General features: G+C 58.1%; 1 protein-coding gene across 1 annotated transcript; it reads right to left on the bottom strand.

Moving 5' to 3' along the window:
* Nucleotides 1-490: 490 nt before the first annotated feature.
* LOC138815958 (dual specificity protein phosphatase 7) lies at nucleotides 491-10,340 on the bottom strand. Its single transcript, XM_070005372.1, has 3 exons — nucleotides 9,596-10,340; nucleotides 7,230-7,664; nucleotides 491-2,586 (listed from the first exon to the last, which is right to left on the bottom strand). The coding sequence occupies exons 1-3, from the start codon at nucleotides 10,131-10,133 to the stop codon at nucleotides 2,279-2,281; spliced, it is 1,281 nt and encodes a 426-aa protein (XP_069861473.1). The 5' UTR covers nucleotides 10,134-10,340; the 3' UTR covers nucleotides 491-2,278.
* Nucleotides 10,341-17,476: the final 7,136 nt, after the last annotated feature.

The raw sequence follows: 17,476 nt of genomic DNA on the forward strand, positions 1-17,476 counted from the left end.
TGCCCACCCCTGGCACAGAAAGACGAGGGAGGGAGGAAGCCTGGGTACAGAATCAGTACCCTGCCTCTTATCCCCACCCCCACCACACACTCCACTCCCCCCGCCTCTCCCCTGCATAGCCACGCCTCCATTCTGAGTGCTACACCAAGGCCTAGAGCTGGCATCATTCGGAGGTAGAAGAGGGGAAACTGAGTCAGCACCCAGATTGCTATCACCCCGTGATAGCAGGAGTCTCTGATGCCCCTGGGGTACGGACACTAGCCTCTTCCCCAGAGGTAGCCCCAGACCCCAGTCTCTCCCTCACCCCACTCACGCCCCGTACCTGCCCAGACCCATACCGAGCTGGCTGTGTAAGAGTAAGTCACGGTGATCTACGGAAGTTAAAGGTTTGGCAAACCCTCGGTTGGACTGACCTGTGCCCCCACAGAGGCAGATTCTGGGGTGCTAGACCACAGCACTTCCCCCTGAACTTGAATACCAGGACTCGGTGTAAAGAAAAAATAATATTTATTTGCAATATAAACAAAGTCCCGCCGCCGCTGGTTCGGGATATAGATAGATGTGTGTGGTGTGTGTGTGTGTGTGTGTGTGTGTGTGTGTGTGTGTGTGTACAGATGGAGGGTCACAAATTTTCCTTCATTCAGATCACAAAGCAAAACTGGCCACCCTGATAGCATAACCTCATGGATCCCATGCCGACGCGTCTTTCTGGGATTTTTCATTTTAAAAATAAAAGAGAGGAGAGAGAGAGAACCATATACAGCGTGGAAGAGTCTTGTTCACGTCTCAATGGTGGCAAGATTTGAACCCGTGGCCCCCAAAGGATCCCTGAAAAACCACACCTGGTGTGAGGTATGACGTGGTAGGGGCAGGATTTCCGTGGCCTCTGCTGGCGTGCTGAGTCCTGGGCTTGCCTCAGGGAACCCTAGCTCAGTGCCCCCCCCTTTACCTCCCCCCCCACAACCCCAACCCCCCCCCCAGGTCTCTAAGACCGCTGGTGACAGTTTGAAGCTGGAGGAGGAAACTTATGGAGGGGGTGTAAACGGAATCCGTGGCTTTGTGTTGTGGGAGGGCTGGGGTGGGGTGGGGTGGGGGGGACAATCACCCCACCAGCCTGTCTTTTTACTTGCTCTACCCCCTTGGGCTGACATGGGGAGCAGCCCCGGCCCAGTTACCAGCTCCCCTTCTGCCCCCTCCGACGCTTAGCTCTAGAGATGGAGATAGAATCTGTGGATACGGGTGTCAAAGGACCCAGGGCCACTGAGCCCCCGAGGATTCATGCTACTGTTTTGGCAATGGCCCCTCCACCAGGACATGGCAAAGGATGTCTCCGCCGCCATCTTCTGTCCCAGGGCAGGACTCCCAGCAAGAGGGAGAGATCAGACCATGCCAAGACCATCAGTCCGACCCATAAGCACACAATCAGCACATGGCCAAGGCTCGGCCAGGCCCAGTGGGGAAGAAGCCAAGAGTGATCAAGCTCGTTCTTCCAGAAGGATCTGCCGGGAGGAAATGGAGGCTTTCCACACATGTGCAAAAAAAAAAAAAACCAAAAAAAAAAAAAAAATACATTTGGTCAAGATCAACACGGGAGTTTGTCTCTTCCATGAAGAACAACATCATCATCAACAACGACAAAAAAACCCAAGACAAAAAAAAAAAAAAACAAAAACACATCCATCACCTTTTGTTTTTTTTTCCCAAAATGAGGAAGAAAAAAAAATAAGAAAGAAAAGAAAGAAACAGAAGAATATTCTTTCTCTCTCTCCTACATCAAGAAAGGGATGAAATACTGGGGTAATATAATCCGATGTAGCATGGTGCCTGGAAAATAATACTTTTTGTTTACAAAAAAAAAAGAGAGAGAGAGAGAGAGAGAGAAAAGGGAAAAAGAAAAATCTAGAAGAGTTCGAACACTCCTTGGGCTCCCCAGAGCTTGAGATTTTTTTACCTGCCAAAAGTAAAAAGTAAAACTCCCATCTGTGGATATGTCTTTTTTAAAAAACAAAAACAAAAAGAGCCAGATTTCACTGGCCTATCAGCAGAATGCAGGTGTCCTGGGTAAGAAATGGGGGTCCCCTTTCTCTGGCTCCCTCAAAACCACGTGTCATCTGAGGGCCACGGTGTCTTTGACACGTCCGGCCGATGGTCACGCTCGCTGACCAGTGAGCTCAGCCTTTGCGTGGGCCTGGTCTCTTGGAGCATAGGCCGATCGATGTGTGTGGGGTGCTTTCCCCTCCCTCCCCCCCCCAAAAAAAAGCAGGCCGGGGTGCGGTCCTCACGTGGATTCGAGCGTGTTGAGGGGGAACAGGTTGTGGTTGGTGGGCGTGGAGAAGTAGAGTTGCTCGCTGGGCGCGTGGTTATCGCAGGGACTGCTGAGCCCCAGTGTCCGCTCAAAGTCCAGCAGCTGTCCCATGAAGTTGAAGTTGGGCGAGATGTTGGATTTTTTCCTCTTGACGAAATCGTACGCGTCGTTGAGGGAAAGGTTCATCTTCTGCATCAGGTAGGCCACGGTGACCGTCACCGAGCGGCTGATGCCGGCCAGGCAGTGCACCAGGACCCCGCACTTCTTGGAGCGGGCTTCGTCTGAATGAAGACACGTGGGGGGCGAGGGTCAGGGGGATCGACACGCGTGGGCACAGGGGCCACCGATCGCGGCCTGGTGCCTCACTCCCCACCCTACCCCCCATCTTTTTCTTTTGTCAGTCCTGGGACTTGAACTCGGGGCCTGGGTGCTGTCCCTCAGCTCTTCGGCTCAAGGTGAGTGCTCTACCACTTGAGCCACAGCGCCACTTCTGGTTTTCTAGTGGTCCACTGGAGATAAGAGTCTCCTGGGGGCTTTCCTTGCCTGGGATGGCTTTGAACCTACATCCTCAGATCTCAGCCCCCTGAGTAGCTAGGATGACAGGCGTGAGCCATCAGCGCTGGGCCTGACTAACTCTTGTGTGATATATCTGGTCAAACCCAGGGTGGTAGAGCTGGCAACTTGGGGCTCTGCCACACTTGCCTCAGTTTCCTCATCTCTGCCTGTCCCGAGCATTTTTTAATAAGGTAGGTTGTGGGGCTTGAACTTGGGGCCTAGGCACTGTCCCTGAGCTTTTGTTCCTCAAGGCTAGCATTCTGCCACAGCACCACTTCCCGTCTTTGAGTGGTTCATCGGAGCCGGGTGCTGGTGGCTCACGCCTGTCATCCTAGCTACTCAGGCTGAGCTCTGACGATTGCAGTTCAAAGCCAGCCAGGGCGGGAAAGGCCTGGAGACTCTTATCTCCAGTAAACCACCAGAAAACCAGAAGTGGTGCTGTGGCGCAAGTGGTAGAGCGCCCGCCTTGAGCTGAAGAGCTGAGGGACCAGTGCTCAGGCCCAGAGTTCAAGTCCCACGACTGACTAAATAACTAAATAATTAAATAGTCTCACTGGGACTTTTCTGCCTGGACTGGCTTCGAACCTTGATCCTCAGACCTCAGCCTTCTGAGTAGCTAGGATGACAGGCGTGAGCCAACCGGGTGCCCGGCTCTCCTGAGCTTATTTTTGCACGCGGCCCTCCCTCACTGAGTAGCAGGAGCCCGTGGGCCTGACACTGTCGCTGCTAATCTACCGGTGGCACAAGCGACGTACGCACGGCGCTGGTGTCACCCACACATCCTTCTCGGGGTCCTCTGTCCCAGTGGCCAGTAAAAGCCCAGAGACAAAGTGACAAGTCTCAAGGCCACAGCCAACTCAAGCACCCACAGCCTGGTGGCCGGGGTGGGGGAGGATGCTTGTGTTCTTGATGTGGTTCCCATGGGATTCTCCCAGAGTTCCCTGGGAAGGGCCCCCCTCCCCCTCCCCCACCAGGCTGCTGCTCCGGAAGGAAGTGGGGCAGGCCTGGCCCTGCTTTCTGGCCACACCAGCATGTGTGCGCTGCCCCTGCCCCGATCTCCAGGGAACAGGATGTTTGCTGGCCATGCCTGAGGTTTGTCAAGGGGCCTTGCTTAAGCCCCGCCCACTTGAGTGATGCCTGGGCCGGCTCCCAGCATGGCCACGTGGCTCTAGCCAGTCCTGGATCCTCCTCCTCCAGCCTCCCCCCCCCCCCCCCAATGCTGTCCTAGGATACAGAAGCTCAGTGAGCACTGTCTGAGCTGCTAACCCCTCCAGGACCTGGCTGGATCAGGATGGGACAGCCCGATTTCTTTTGTTAGTGTTTGGTGCCGGTTCTGGGGCTTGAAGTCAGGGTCTAGACGATGTCCGCTCAAGGCTGGCGCGCTACCACTTGACCTTCACCTCCACATTGGGGTTTTTTTTTGGGGGGGAGGGAGATAAAAAGCGTTTCCCAGACTTTCTTGCCCAGGGCTGACTTCAAAGTGACATGCTCAGATCTTTCAGCCTCCTGAGGAGCTTGGATTACAGGGGTGAGCCACCGGGGTTCTTGAGATCTTCACGGACTCCAAGCCCGCTGGGAGCCACGCACACAGTTGGCACTCCATTAATGCTCTCCCATAAGATGAGGCTGCAAAGGCTCGAGAAGAGCATTTCTCCACATCTCCGCTCATCCCAGGCCTAAGCACATAATAGTTGCTCAATGTACTCTGAGGGACTGAAAGGTGTTCCCATGGCAGAACTGGCAGAGGAGAAGGCAGATCGGCCCTAGGTGGAGGCCTGCGGGTCTGACCTTGAGATCTGGGATGAGGTGGGAGGGAGGGATGGAAGGGGGGGTCCTGGGGAGAGGCCTGGGGGAAGGGGGCTGACACAGGGAAGCAGGCAGGCTAGCCCCTAACCCCAGTGGATCTTTTCAGGGTGTGGCTTGATCCTGTCTCCTCTATCTCTGCATCTTGTTCAGTCATTCATCTCTCCCCACCCCCCATGAGAAAAGAACTATAAAAGCAGCCAGGAGTTGGTGGCTCACGCCTGCATCCTAGCTACTCAGGAGGCTGAGATCTGATGATTGTGGTTCAAAGCCAGCCCGGGCAGGAAAGTCTGTGAGACTCTGATCTCCAGTTAACCACCAGAAAACCGGAAGTGGTGCTGTGGGTCAAGTGGTAGAGCGCTGGCCTTGAGCTGAAGAGCTGAGAGAGAGCGCCCAGGCTGAGTTCAAGTCCCACAACCAACAAAAAAACAACAAGCTGGATGCCAGTGACTCACACCTGAATCCTACCTACTCAGTAGACTGAGATCTGAGGATCGCAGTTCAAAGTCAGCCCAGGCAGCAAAGTCCGAGAAACTCTTCTGTCCCTCAGCTCTTCAGCTCAAGGCTAGCGCTCTACCACTTGAGCCACAGCACCACTTCCAGCTTTTTCTGCTTATGTGGTGCTGAGGAATCGAAACCAGGGCCTCATGCATGGGAGGCAAGCGCTCTACCACTGAGCCACCTTCCCAGCCCTGCCGTGAAACTCTTATCTCCAATGAACCACCAGAAAATCAGAAGTGGCACTGTGGCTCAAGTGGTAGAGCGCTGGCCTTGAGCTGAGGAGCTGAGGGACAGTGCCCAGGCCCAGAGTTCAAGCCCCACAATTGACAAAACAACAACAACAACAACAAAAAGAGTGGCTCACGCCTGTAATCCCAGCTACTCAGGAGGCTGAGATCTGAGGATCACGGTTCAAAGCCAGCCCGGGCAGGAAAGACCATGAGACTCTTATCTCCAATAAACCACCAGAAAACCAGAGGTGGCGCTGTGACTCAAGCGGTAGAGCGCTGGCCTTGAGCTGAAGAGCTAGGGGGACAGTGCCCAGGCCCAGAGTTCAAGCCCCATGACTGACAAACAAACAAACAAAATCCGCCTTCCCCCCCCCAGCCCGTTCCCCCCCCTCCCGCCCCCCCCCCCCCAGCACAGCTCAGATGCCTCTGGCTGTACTCTTACGGCAGGGTTGGAAGCTCTAAGCAACCCCAGTGGCGTCCCCTCCCCCAGACCCCAGCTTCCTTCTCTCCCCTGCCCCCCCCTGCCCCAGGCACCTCATTTTGCTTCTCAGTAAGCGGATGAGGCTAAGGAAGCCTCCCACTTCCTGTTATTAAAGCTAGCCCGGCCCAGCTGACACCAAATGCCCTCCGCTGGACACGGCCAGCCAGCCGGCCGCCATCAGGAAGAGGCTTGCTCTCAGGTCACCCCTACTCTGCCACAGAAGGCTGGACAGAAGCACTGGGGTACCAGGCCCGGGGAGGAAGGGGTGCACGCTTGGTCCTGGGCCTGCGTCCCTTTCCCCAGAGCCTCAGGAACCCCACAGGCCAGGGGAGATGGCCGAACCGCCTTCAGTTGGCCAAGAAGCCAGCTGAGGCTGGGAACCCTAACTGTTCTCAGCCTTCCCCGACTTTCTCCACATATCACCCCCCCAACCCTGCCCCTGACTCTAAGCAAGGCCCACAAACTGCTAAGCCTAGCTGGGGTCCTACAGAGAGAGGGGGGGATGGGGGGGCTACCTATTCCCATCGATGCCCACTGGGGTTTCATTTCTAGCAATTTCCCTCAGCTATAAAATGGAGCCCCAAGCTGGGCAACGGTGGCTCACGCCTGTCATCCTAGCTACTCAGGAGGCTGAGATCTGAGGACCACAGTTCAAAGCCAGCCAGGGCAGGAAAAGTCCATGAGACTCTGATCTCCAATGAACCACTCAGAAAACTGGAAGTGGCGCCGTGGCTCAAGAGGTAGAGCGCTCGCCTTGAGCTGAAGAGCTGAGGGACAGCGCCCAGGCCCTGAGTTCAAGTCCCACGACCGACTCAAATCAATCAATAAGATAAAATGAAGCCCCAAAGAGAGATACCACGCCAGCCCCCATCCTGCAGAGAGACGCATACATATACATCCACGGAGGCGTGATGCACACTGCAACCAAGCAAGCAAACGAACGAGACCCGTGTGAAGTCCCCCCCCACCTCCCCACCACCCCCAAACAGTAACAAAGCCAGGAAAAAAACAAAAACAAAAACAAAAGCAGAAGCTGGACCACTGAGCGGCCATGAGGCATCTCCCCACAGCTGGAAGGTGGGGATCCCAAGGCTGCTCATGGGGAAAAGTGGGGAAGGGGGGAGGGTCTGGTCAGGCCCCAACAGGTAGAGGCCTGAGGGCTTGTGAGTCACAAGAAGCGCACACCCACCCACGGGGGCGCGTGCTAGCACATGCCAGGGGCACACAGGTCTAGACAGGCTCGCAGGTAACCCAGATGGGCAGGGGTGACACCCAGCAACTCTGCACACACCTCGACGCCCACCCACCCACCCACCCACCCACCCAGCCCAGGCACACCCCGCAGACAACCTACCAATGAAGCTGATGGCCTCGGGGAAGAATTGGGAGAGATTCTGGCTCCAATGGTCAGAGATGGGAATCTGCTTGTAGGTGAACTCGCCGCCATGTTCGAAGGCGTTGGGGAGATTGGGGGTGACGTTGAGGATGTACTTGATGCCGTATTTGCCTAGCACATCCAGGTTGGTGGAGTCCTTAGCGCAGCCAAGGTAGAGGTAGGGCAGGATCTGGACGGGGAAGGCCGGCTGGCTGGAGGGCACGGGGCTGCCGTCCGACTCGGTGGCACTGCTGGGCAGCTCTCGGTCTGACTCGCCGTCCGAGCAGTCTGAGCTGATCCGGAGGCCCCCCAGCCCCAGCACCGAGGTGGGCGGTGAGCCGCTGGGCGATGATGAACTGTCCACGTTGGTCTCGCAGTGCTCTGAGTACTCGTTCTGGAACTTGTTGAAACCACCTGTGGCCAGGGGAAAAAAGATGGATGGGTCCCCGGGGTGGGGAAGAGGACTGGTCCAAGTCTAACTTAGGATGGGTGGCATGAGGTTACCCGGGGCCAGCGATCTCCTGTAGAAACCCCTCCCCCTGACCCCCTCCCCACGACCAGGGCCAACCAACGGGGGGGGGGGGCTTCTCAGTGTGTTCTGTCCATCGAAACCATGCCCACATTCCAGATGAGGAAACCGAGGCCTGAAGCCCGGTGCCTCGCTCCCATTGCCACAAATGCCCGGCTTCAGGGCATTTGAGGACAGGGCCCAGCTCTCTCTCTCTCTCTCTCTTTTTTACACACACACACACACACACACACACACACACAACACCTGGCAGGCTGCAAAGGCCTCTTCCAGATGAGACACATCTGGATCAATCCGGGAAGGACTTGGGGGGGGCCATGCCCATAACACACCCCTGAGAAGTTGGGGGGGGAGGAAGGGACCGTCTGCTCCCTTTCCCCGGAGCAGCAGTGGGTTTGTGACATTCATCCCATAGCTCCATTTCTTCACACTCCCTCACCCTCCAGCCCCTAGAGGAGGTTGGCCATGGCCGGGAGTGTGTGTGTGTGTGTGTGGGGGGAGACAGAGAAGATGGGGAGCGCCCCAGCTAGGCACGGGCCCTGGCGGCTCCCCCCTTGCCTCCTGCCTGCCCTGCTTGGCTGCTGCTAGCGAGAGGCCATTTTGGAATGTTAATTGGAAACACCGGCTGTAGCCATTCGCCCCCGGCCCCATTCCTGGTCTGTTGCCTCTCCCACCCCCCCCAACCTCCCTCCAACCCCCTTTTCCACAAGCTCCAGAGCAACTGAAAATCTGAAGGCCACGAGGAAACCTGGGCCCGAAGCGACAAGGGGGGGGTGCCCACTGGGGCACTGTCTAGATCCTTCTCAAGTGCCACTAAACAGGAGCAATCCCTGGGGCTGTACGGGGAGGACACAGGCATTGGGGACGATCAGAGAGAGGGGGGGTGGGCACCACCACCTTTTAGGGGGCACCACTTCCAGATTAGACTTTTTTCTTTGGGGGGGGGAGGAGAAGGAGGAGGACGGGGATGAAGGGAGGTCCCTGATGGTTGGGGAAGGTTTACAAGAAGAGGCCTTTCCCCCCCACACCCCCTTCACCTCTCTCCCTCTTTAGAAGAGAGAGAGAGAGAGAGAGAGAGGAGGGGAGGGGAAGGAAAACCCTGCAGGGGAGAGGGAGGAGGAGGAAGAGGAAGAGAGGGAAGGCGGATGCCCAGCCAAAGGGGCGACGTGGCCTGGTGGTGGTGGTGATGGTGATGGGGGGGGGGCTTGGCCTTGAGCACTGGGAAAACCTCCAATCTAGAGAGAGGTGGAGGTGGAGGGGGGTGTGTGTGTGGGGAAGGAGGTGGAGGGGGTGTGTGTGGTAGGGGGTGGGGGGGAAGGAGGTGGAGGGGGGTGTGTGGTGGGGGGAAGGAGGTGGAGGGGGGTGTGTGGTGGGGGTAGTGGGGGGGGGAAGGAGGTGGAGGGGGGGGTGTGGTGGGGGTGTGTGGTGGGGGGAAGGAGGTGGAGGGGGTGTGTGGTGGGGGTAGTGGGGGGGGGAAGGAGGTGGAGGGGGGGTGTGGTGGGGGTGTGTGGTGGGGGGAAGGAGGTGGAGGGGGTGTGTGGTGGGGGGAAGGAGGTGGAGGGGGGTGTGTGGTGGGGGGAAGGAGGTGGAGGGGGTGTGGGGGGTTGGAGGGGGTGTGGTGGTGGGGGTGGGGGGGAGGAGGTGGAGGGGGGTGTGTGGTGGGGGTAGTGGGGGGGGGAAGGAGGTGGAGGGGGTGTGTGATGGGGGAAGGAGGTGGAGGGGGGTAGTGGGGGTGTGTGGTGGGGGGAGGGGGTGGAGGGGGCAGTGGGGGGTGTGCTGGAGGGGGGCAGGAGGCAGGGGGATGCGGGGCGCTCACCTTGGAGGTAGTAGGCCTGGCAGCCGTCGTCCCGCAGCTTCTGCAGGAGGAGGCCGAGGACCGAGGCGGGCGCGCCGGGCTCGGGCTGCGGCCAGTCGGCCGTGGCCTCGTCGTAGAGCAGCACGGTGGCGGCCTTGCAGCGGGTGGCGAAGCGCTCCTTGTCGGCGTGGTTGGGGATGATGGAGCGGATGGGCAGGTTGCCCTTGCGCAGGCGGCGCAGCATGAGGCCCGGGATGGCCAGGTTGATGGCCGTCTCGATGTGCGACGACTCGAACAGCTCGTGCGGGCGGCAGTCGAGCAGCAGCAGCGAGGCGCCGCCGCGCGCCTCCAGCTCCGCCTGCAGCCACTCGGCGCTCTTACACGGCATGGCGGCCGCGGGGGACCCCGACCCCGGCCCGGGGCCGCCGCCGCCGGGGCCCGGGCCCCCCCCCAGCCCGCCGCCCGGCTCCGAGCCCGCCCGGCCCTCCCCGATCCCCGCCGTCCCCGAAGCCGACATGTGCGCCGCCCTCCACGGGGGGACGCGGAGCTGGTTTTTCATGGAGGGAGGAGGAGGAGGGGGGGGATGATGATGATGATGATGATGATGATGATGATGGAAGGTGTGTGTGTGTGGAGGGGACAGACAGACAGACAGACAGACACCCGGCCCCCCCTCCCCCCCCCGGGAGGAAGGGAAGGGAGAGCCGGGGAGGAGGGGGGGGGAGAGGAGGGGGGGCGCCCGGATCGCGGTGGGATTCTGACTCTCTCCCCCCCCACCCACCCACACGCACCCCCTCAAGCCCACCCCACCCCACCCCGAGCCCTCCCGACCAAGCTCCCGCACCCGAGCGCGCGCGCGCGCGGGCCGCCCCAGCCTTCCCTCACCCCCCACCCCCCCTCCACCTCCGCCAAGGCGCCCGATCCCCCCCCCTACCCCACCACCACCACCACCCCTGGCTCCCCTCCCGACCCCGGCCTCCCCTCTCGGTCTCTCCCCGCGCGCCCGCGCGCCCCGCGCGGCCTGACAGCCCCGATTCAACCGCGGCCCGGCCGGCCGCGCGCCCCGGCGTCCTCCACGGAGGGGCGGGGCCTGCGGGAGGGGCGGGGCCTGCGGGAAGGGCGTGGTTTGCTGCCAGGGGGCGTGGCCTCGCCGGCGGCACCTCCTCCTCCCCCCCTCCCTCCACCCGCCGGCCTTAAAGGCGCCGCCCGCGGACTGTCTTCTTTGAAGATTGTCCCCCTCACTCCCCACCGCTCCCCACCCGGGGCGGGAGTCATTAGGTGGCGGGGAGGGGGGGATCCAGCCTCACCCAGCAGCAGCCGTCCCCTGACTGGCTGGGACTCCCCCATATCCCTACGGGGAGGAAGGGAAGGGCCATCCTCATTCATTCTTTTCAAACCGGTGTTCATTCAACAAAATGGAAAAACTGAACGCCTACTACGTGCCCGGCACCGTTAAGGTGACCCCCCCCCCATTATTCCAGGCGGAGCGCGAGCCCTTTAAGAAAGCTTTACCAGCGGGTGAGTGTGTGTGTGCGCGTGCAAGTGTGTGTTCATTATAATCAGCTTTCCTTCTCCTGACCCACCTCCTCGCGGTGCCACCAATCACTGTCCTCGGTGGGCGGGCACGCGCTGAGCAAATAGCCAATCACAGTCGGAGGCGATGAGGTGGGGGGAGGAGGCGGGGCCCACCGTGGGTTCCGCCCAGCGCGGGGAAGTGGGCGGGGCCTCCTCCAGCCAATGCGGTGTCTGGACGGCTCCAGCGGGGCGGGGCCGGGCCGGGCCGTGGAGGTGAATGGATCCCGCAGGTAGGCCTGCGAACAAAGCGACTCAAGTGTAGTGCGCGTGCGCAGAGCTGCCCTGCACTCTTCCTACCCCCCCCTCACCTTCCTCCTCCTCCCCAGCCATCCCCACCCAGGGTGATCGCCCCTTGGGAGGGGGTTATCTACCTGGTCCTCTTTCCAGGTGGATGGAGGGCTTGAAGATGGTGAGGGTCCCTCTTCCCCCTCTTCTTCCTCTCCTCTTCCTTTTTTATACCAGTCCTGGGGCTTCAACTCAGGGCCAGGGGCTGACCTCTGAACTCAAAGGTGCACACACACACACACACACACACACACCCTCCAATCTAAGGATGGAGGATGAACTCAAAGGTGCACACACACACACACACACACCCTCCAATCTAAGGATGATGAACTCAAAGATGCACACACACACACACACACACACATGCGCGTCTTCCAATCTAAGGATGGAGAATGAACTCAAAGGTGCACACACACAAACACACACCCTCCAATCTAAGGAGGATGAACTCAAAGGTGCACACACACACACACACACACACCCTCCAATCTAAGGATGATTAACTCAAAGGTGCACACACATACACACACACACACACCCTCCAATCTAAGGATGGAGGATGAACTCAAAGGTACACACACACACACACACACACACACACACACACACACACACACACACACACACACACACACACACACACACACACACACACACACACACACACACCTCCTTCCAATCTAAGGATGGAGGATGGTGGACTCCCTAATCATCAAGGTTGAGGCAGCTGGGTTGCTGGTGGTTCACGCCTGTCACCCTAGGCTGGGATCTGAAGATCCTAGTTCGAAGCCAGCCTGGACAGGAACGTTTGACTTTTTTTGTTGTCGATGGTGGGGCTTGAACTCAGGGCCTGGGTGCTGTTCTTTTGGCTCAAGGCTAGTTTGTGCTCTACCACTTTGAGGCACAGCGCCATTTCTGGTATTTGCTTGGAGATCAGAGTCTCACGGACTTTCCTGCTGGCTTTGAACTGTGATCTTCAGACCTCAGCCTCCTGAGTAGCTGAGGGTGATGGGCATGAGCCACCGGCGCCATGGTCAGCCTGGGGCAGGTGGACCGGTGGGCTTAAAGGCCTTCAGGTAAGCCACAGCCATGGCACCACGTGGTCTCACAGCCTCAACTCTGCCTTGGCCCTCCTGCCCCAGTAGGCCAAGCCAGAGCTCCTTCAGCTGACCCTTGTACAGATGGGAAAGCTAAGGCCCGGGAAGGGAAGTGCCTTGCCCCAGGGCCTGGCTTTGGGCCCAAGTCAGTTACCAGGCCTGGGGTGAGTCACTGTGGTCCAGGTGATGGAAGGGAAACACACAAACACCGCAGGTGGGGAAGGAGATCTAGGGGAGGTGGAGGCTAGCCTGGGGCTGGAGTGAGGAGTTCCCACACATCCCATGGGCCTGCTCACCAGGTGCTGCTTCTGCTCTTTCCTTTCTTTTTTCTCTCCTTTTCTTTCCTCCTCCTCCTCTTCTTCCTCCTCCTTCTCCTCTCCTTCTTTTCCTCTCCTTCCTCTTTTTCCCTCCTCCTCCTCCTTCTTTTCTTCCTCTCCTTCTCCTTCTTCTTCTTTCCCTCTTCTCCTCTTCTCCTTTCTCCATCTCCCCCTCCTTTTTCCTATTCTTCTTTTCCCTCTTCTCCACCTCCTCCTCCTCCCTCTTCTTCTTCTTTCTCCTCTTCTTCTTTTCCTTCATTTTTTTTTTTTTTTTTTTTTGCCAGTCCTGGGTCTTGAACTCAGGGCCTGGGCACTATCCCTGAGTTTCTTTTGCCCAAGGCTAACACTCTACCACTTGAGCCACAGCACCACTTCCAGCTTTTGCTGTGATTGTGGTACTTGGAAATCAAACCCAGGGCCTCATGCATGCAAGGCAAGCACTCTACCACTGAGCCACCTTCCCAGCCCTCTTCCTTTTGTTGTGCCAGTCCTGGAGCTTCAACTCAAGGTTGGGCACTGTCCCTTACATTTTTTACTCAAAGCTGGTGTTCTACCACTTGAGCAACAGCTTCACTTCTGGCTTTTTTTTTTTGTCGGTGAATTGGAAATAAAGGGTCTCACAACTTTCCTGCCTTTGGTTGGCTTTGGATCATGATCCTCAGATCATACATAGCCTTCTGAGTAAGTAGCTAGAATTACAAATGTTGATTACAAATGTGCCCAGCCTACGTGAACCTTCTTATCTTTGTAAAGCCACTTGTGCCAGGAAGGGTCTGGAAGTCCATATGCGCTGAACAGCACTAGTGGGGAGGTAGGAAGGGGAGACCCCACAACACATACTCTCTCAGCCCAAGCAATGGCTCACGCCTGTCATCCTAGCTACTCAGGAGGCTGAGATCTGAGAATCACGGTTCAAAACCAGCCAGGGCAAGGAAAATCCATGTGATTCTTATCTCCAGTGAACCACCAGACAACCGGAAGTGGCACCATGGCTCAAGTGGTAGAGCGCTCGCCTTGAGCTGAAGAGCTGAGGGACAGCACTCAGGCCCAGAGTTCAAGCCCCACAACCCCCCCCCCCCCACACACACACAAATGCAATGGAGTTGGGGGTAGGGATACCTTGGTTCTATCTTTGTGAACCTTTACTGCCCCTAAGCTTTAGGATTCAGAGAGGTGGAAATTAAAAGACAAAAAATAATAAAGGAAATCTTGATAATGAAATCAGTCCAGGCTTTGAGGCCGGGTGAGTGGAGGAAGACAGGAATTCCCAGGACACCTGGCAGGCGGATGTGCCCGGGGCCTGGGCTAGGCCTGTCTCTGATGGGCAGGTCTCTGGGTAGCTGCTAGGGGCTTACTTGCCTCATTCATATCCTGCTGCTGCCTGCCTGGGCCTGTCTGGTCCCCTCCCTGCCAGCCCACGCAGCCCTGTTTTTCAGGAATCCCTCCTGTGAGCTCGTGACAATGACCTTCTTCGTGATGGGATTGCTGGGGAAATAGCCTGGGAACCAAAGCTTGGTGCCTCATCCCCTACAACCCCAACTCGAGTCTCACACCCAGTGCCATCATCCCACACAACCATCACCACTGTCCAGCTACTAGGATTCACTATGAACGTTTGGGGGGGGGATGGAGGGGTCCCCTGTTCTTGCTACATGCACCCCAAGGCTTTTCCCCCCTGGGAGAAGACTGAAGTGCTATTGGATCCTTGAGGGAGGGGTTCTGATGGGGGAGAGGGCCTCTGCTGTGGGGGCAGGGTACATAAGAGGCCAGATCTGTCAGATATCTCCTCGCCTCCTCTTTTGCCCCTCACTTTCTTTTTGGTCAGTTGTGGAGCCTGAACTCTGGGCCTGGGCGCTGTCCCTCAGCTCAAGGCCAGCGCTCTACCACGCGAGCCACGGCACCACTTCTGGTTTTCTGATGGTTCGTTGGAGATCAGAGTCTCATGGACTTCGAACCACGATCCTCAGCTCTCAGCCTCCTGAGTTGCTGTAGGATGACAGATTGAACAAAGATCTGACCCTCCAGTGGGTGTGTGCCCCGTCTTCCAGGCAGTGCTGGGTGGCAGGGCAAGATGGTACCATGGAAACTCCCAACTTCCTGGGCCTGCCTGGGCAGGCCCCACTGTATGGGAAAGGCCCGGGCCTCTGGCCCTGCCAGCTCAGCCACCTGCCTGTCTGACCATGAGGAAGAAAGGAGGTTAGGGACCAACTTGCAGTCATCAGCATCCCGCCAGATGGTGATCTGCTTCATATTCAATTCCCACTTTGCCTGGGAAACCAGCAGACAATTTGTGCTCAAACCTTTGGGGGCGGGGAGGGTCTGGACAATCGTGGGTCTTGAACTCTGGGCCTGGGCGCTGTCCCTCAGCTCTTCAGCTCAAGGCCAGCGCTCTACCACTTGAGCCACACACTGCACCACTTCCAGTTTTCTGGTGATTCATTGGAGATCAGAGTCTCACAGACTTTGCTGCCCAGGCTGGCTTTGAACCACGATCCTCAGGACGCTTGCTCTGGACATCCTTCCCATTCTCGCTTTCCCCCACCAGAGATCGGAGCTGGGAGGGGCCTGGCTGTCTGCTTGGGGCTCTTTTCTAGCAGCAGCGCCCATCGGCTCTTGCCCATCACCAGCAAAGGGCCGGGATAGAGGCTCAAAGGGGTAGGCAGCCACGTCTCAGCATGGGGGTGCTGTGGACAGGGCCCCCTCTCCAAGCCCAGGCCAGAGTTATGTTACGGGCCCTGAGGGTCCCCCCCTTTAATGACTTCCACATGCGCACAGATGCCTCTGAGAGGAAATGGGAAAGGGGCCGGGGAAGGGGAGAGGGGATTGGAAACATGTGCAGGGAAGAGGGGAGGAGGGAGAGGCAGGCCAACCAAGGCTTTCTCCCCAGAATCTCTGGGCAACCTCCCAGTATGGCAGCGACTCCTGAGGCCCCTCCCTGCAGGAGGCCCCCGGTCATTGGCCAGCTCTGGGGAGGGGGGGGGTAGATAGGCGGGGACAGGAAAGAGGCCCCTTTGAGGCCTGTTGCTTTCCCCCAAATCCTGGCTCTATGTGGCTGAATTCTGAATCATGGTGGGGCAGGGCAGGGCTGGGCAGGTGGGAGTCAGGAGATCAGCCCTCCACCCCCTCCCCCCAACCTGCTCCCCCCTCCCCCAGCTTGCAGATGGACAGGAAGGCTGGGAAAGTCGGGGGGGGGGCTGTGTGTACAGAGGCTCCTGGGTCAGCTTCTAGTGGCTAGACATCTCCTAGGGGAAAAGGTCAAGCAAAGCCGGGCATCGGTGGCTCAGGCCCGTCATCCTAGCTACTCAGGAGGCGGAGATCGGAGGATTGTGGGTTCGAGGCCAGCCTACTCAAGAAAAGGCCGTGAGACTCTTCTCTCCAAGGAAACACCAAAAGGCCATTAGTGGAGGTGTGGCTCAAGTGGTAAATGGTGGTCCACTGAGAGAAATTGGGGAAGCAGAGTCTGAGCGTGTCACAGGTACAACGGACCTCCCTCTCCGAAGCAATGGGAGTACCTACTTCCTGGGCCAAAGGTCACAGCCCTGTGGCGCCAAGAACAGCTCTGGAGCTAAGTGAGAATTGTCTCTGATCTTCCGGCAGCCCTGAGGCACCCCGTGCTATCAGCTAGTACACCACACCTCCCAGGTGAAGTCTCGCATTCCCTGCAGCAGAAACCGCAGGTGCAAAGGCCCTGGGGCGGGAAGAGTAAAGAGCTATTGTGGCTGGAGTGGAAAGGGTAGTGGAGGGTGAAAGTAGTGTCTAAACGTTAGGGTAGCTTTCAAAGTGGAGACAAGCTTTTTTCTTTTGTCGGTCGTGGGGCCTGAACTCTGGGCCTGGGCGCTGTCCCTCAGCTCTTCAGCTCAAGGCGAGCGCTCTACCACTTGGGCCACAGCGCCACTTACAGAAAGAGGCTGACAAGAGGAAGTTGTAGGAAGCACCACTTCCTTTCTGCCATAGTTTCGGGTCCTAGCACAGATTTCTCATGGCTGGCAGGGGTGAGGACAGAGGGGTCCCCGGTGGCCTCCTGGGCTTGCTCTACAGATAGGATCCTAGGAGGGTTCTTGTATTCTGACCTTTCATGGGTCAGGAAGAAGCTTCTAGAAGACATGATCCAGAAAGGCTGAGCCCACAGTGCCCAGGGAAACATGACTGGGGGCTTGGTGGGGACAGGACAGGGTCAAGGGGAAGAGGGGGGACTTTTGAGAACCACCGGGAAGCTTCTGGTCCCTTCTAAATGGCTACACACGAGTGGTAAAGGCTGGAGCCGGCGCAGGTGGGGAAGAGAGGGTTAATGGGGGAGCCGGGGCCGAGGCTGGGGTGACTCATGGGCTTTCTGGATTGCTCAGTGGGCTGGGTTTCCGGGATTCAGGGTAATCACTGACACCTACCCCCAAGTCTGTGCTGGCTCCAGGGACAGGGTTTGACAGCTCAGGTAGTTCCCTGTCTGTGCCAAGGGGTCACCGACCCATCCGTCAGGAGACACCAGTACAGGATGCCCTTAATCTGGGCCTGACGAAGCTTGGGGGGAGGGGGCGAAGGGGGGGGTGGCGGGGAAGGGAACCAGCCAGATGAGTCACATACAAGAGGCCCCAGGATCGGCAGCCTGGGCTTCCTGACAGAGACCCTTG

Source organism: Dipodomys merriami, unplaced genomic scaffold (genome assembly GCF_024711535.1).
Source record: "Dipodomys merriami isolate MVZ:Mamm:240054 unplaced genomic scaffold, mDipMer1.0.p SCAF_68, whole genome shotgun sequence".
NCBI lineage: Eukaryota > Metazoa > Chordata > Mammalia > Rodentia > Heteromyidae > Dipodomys > Dipodomys merriami.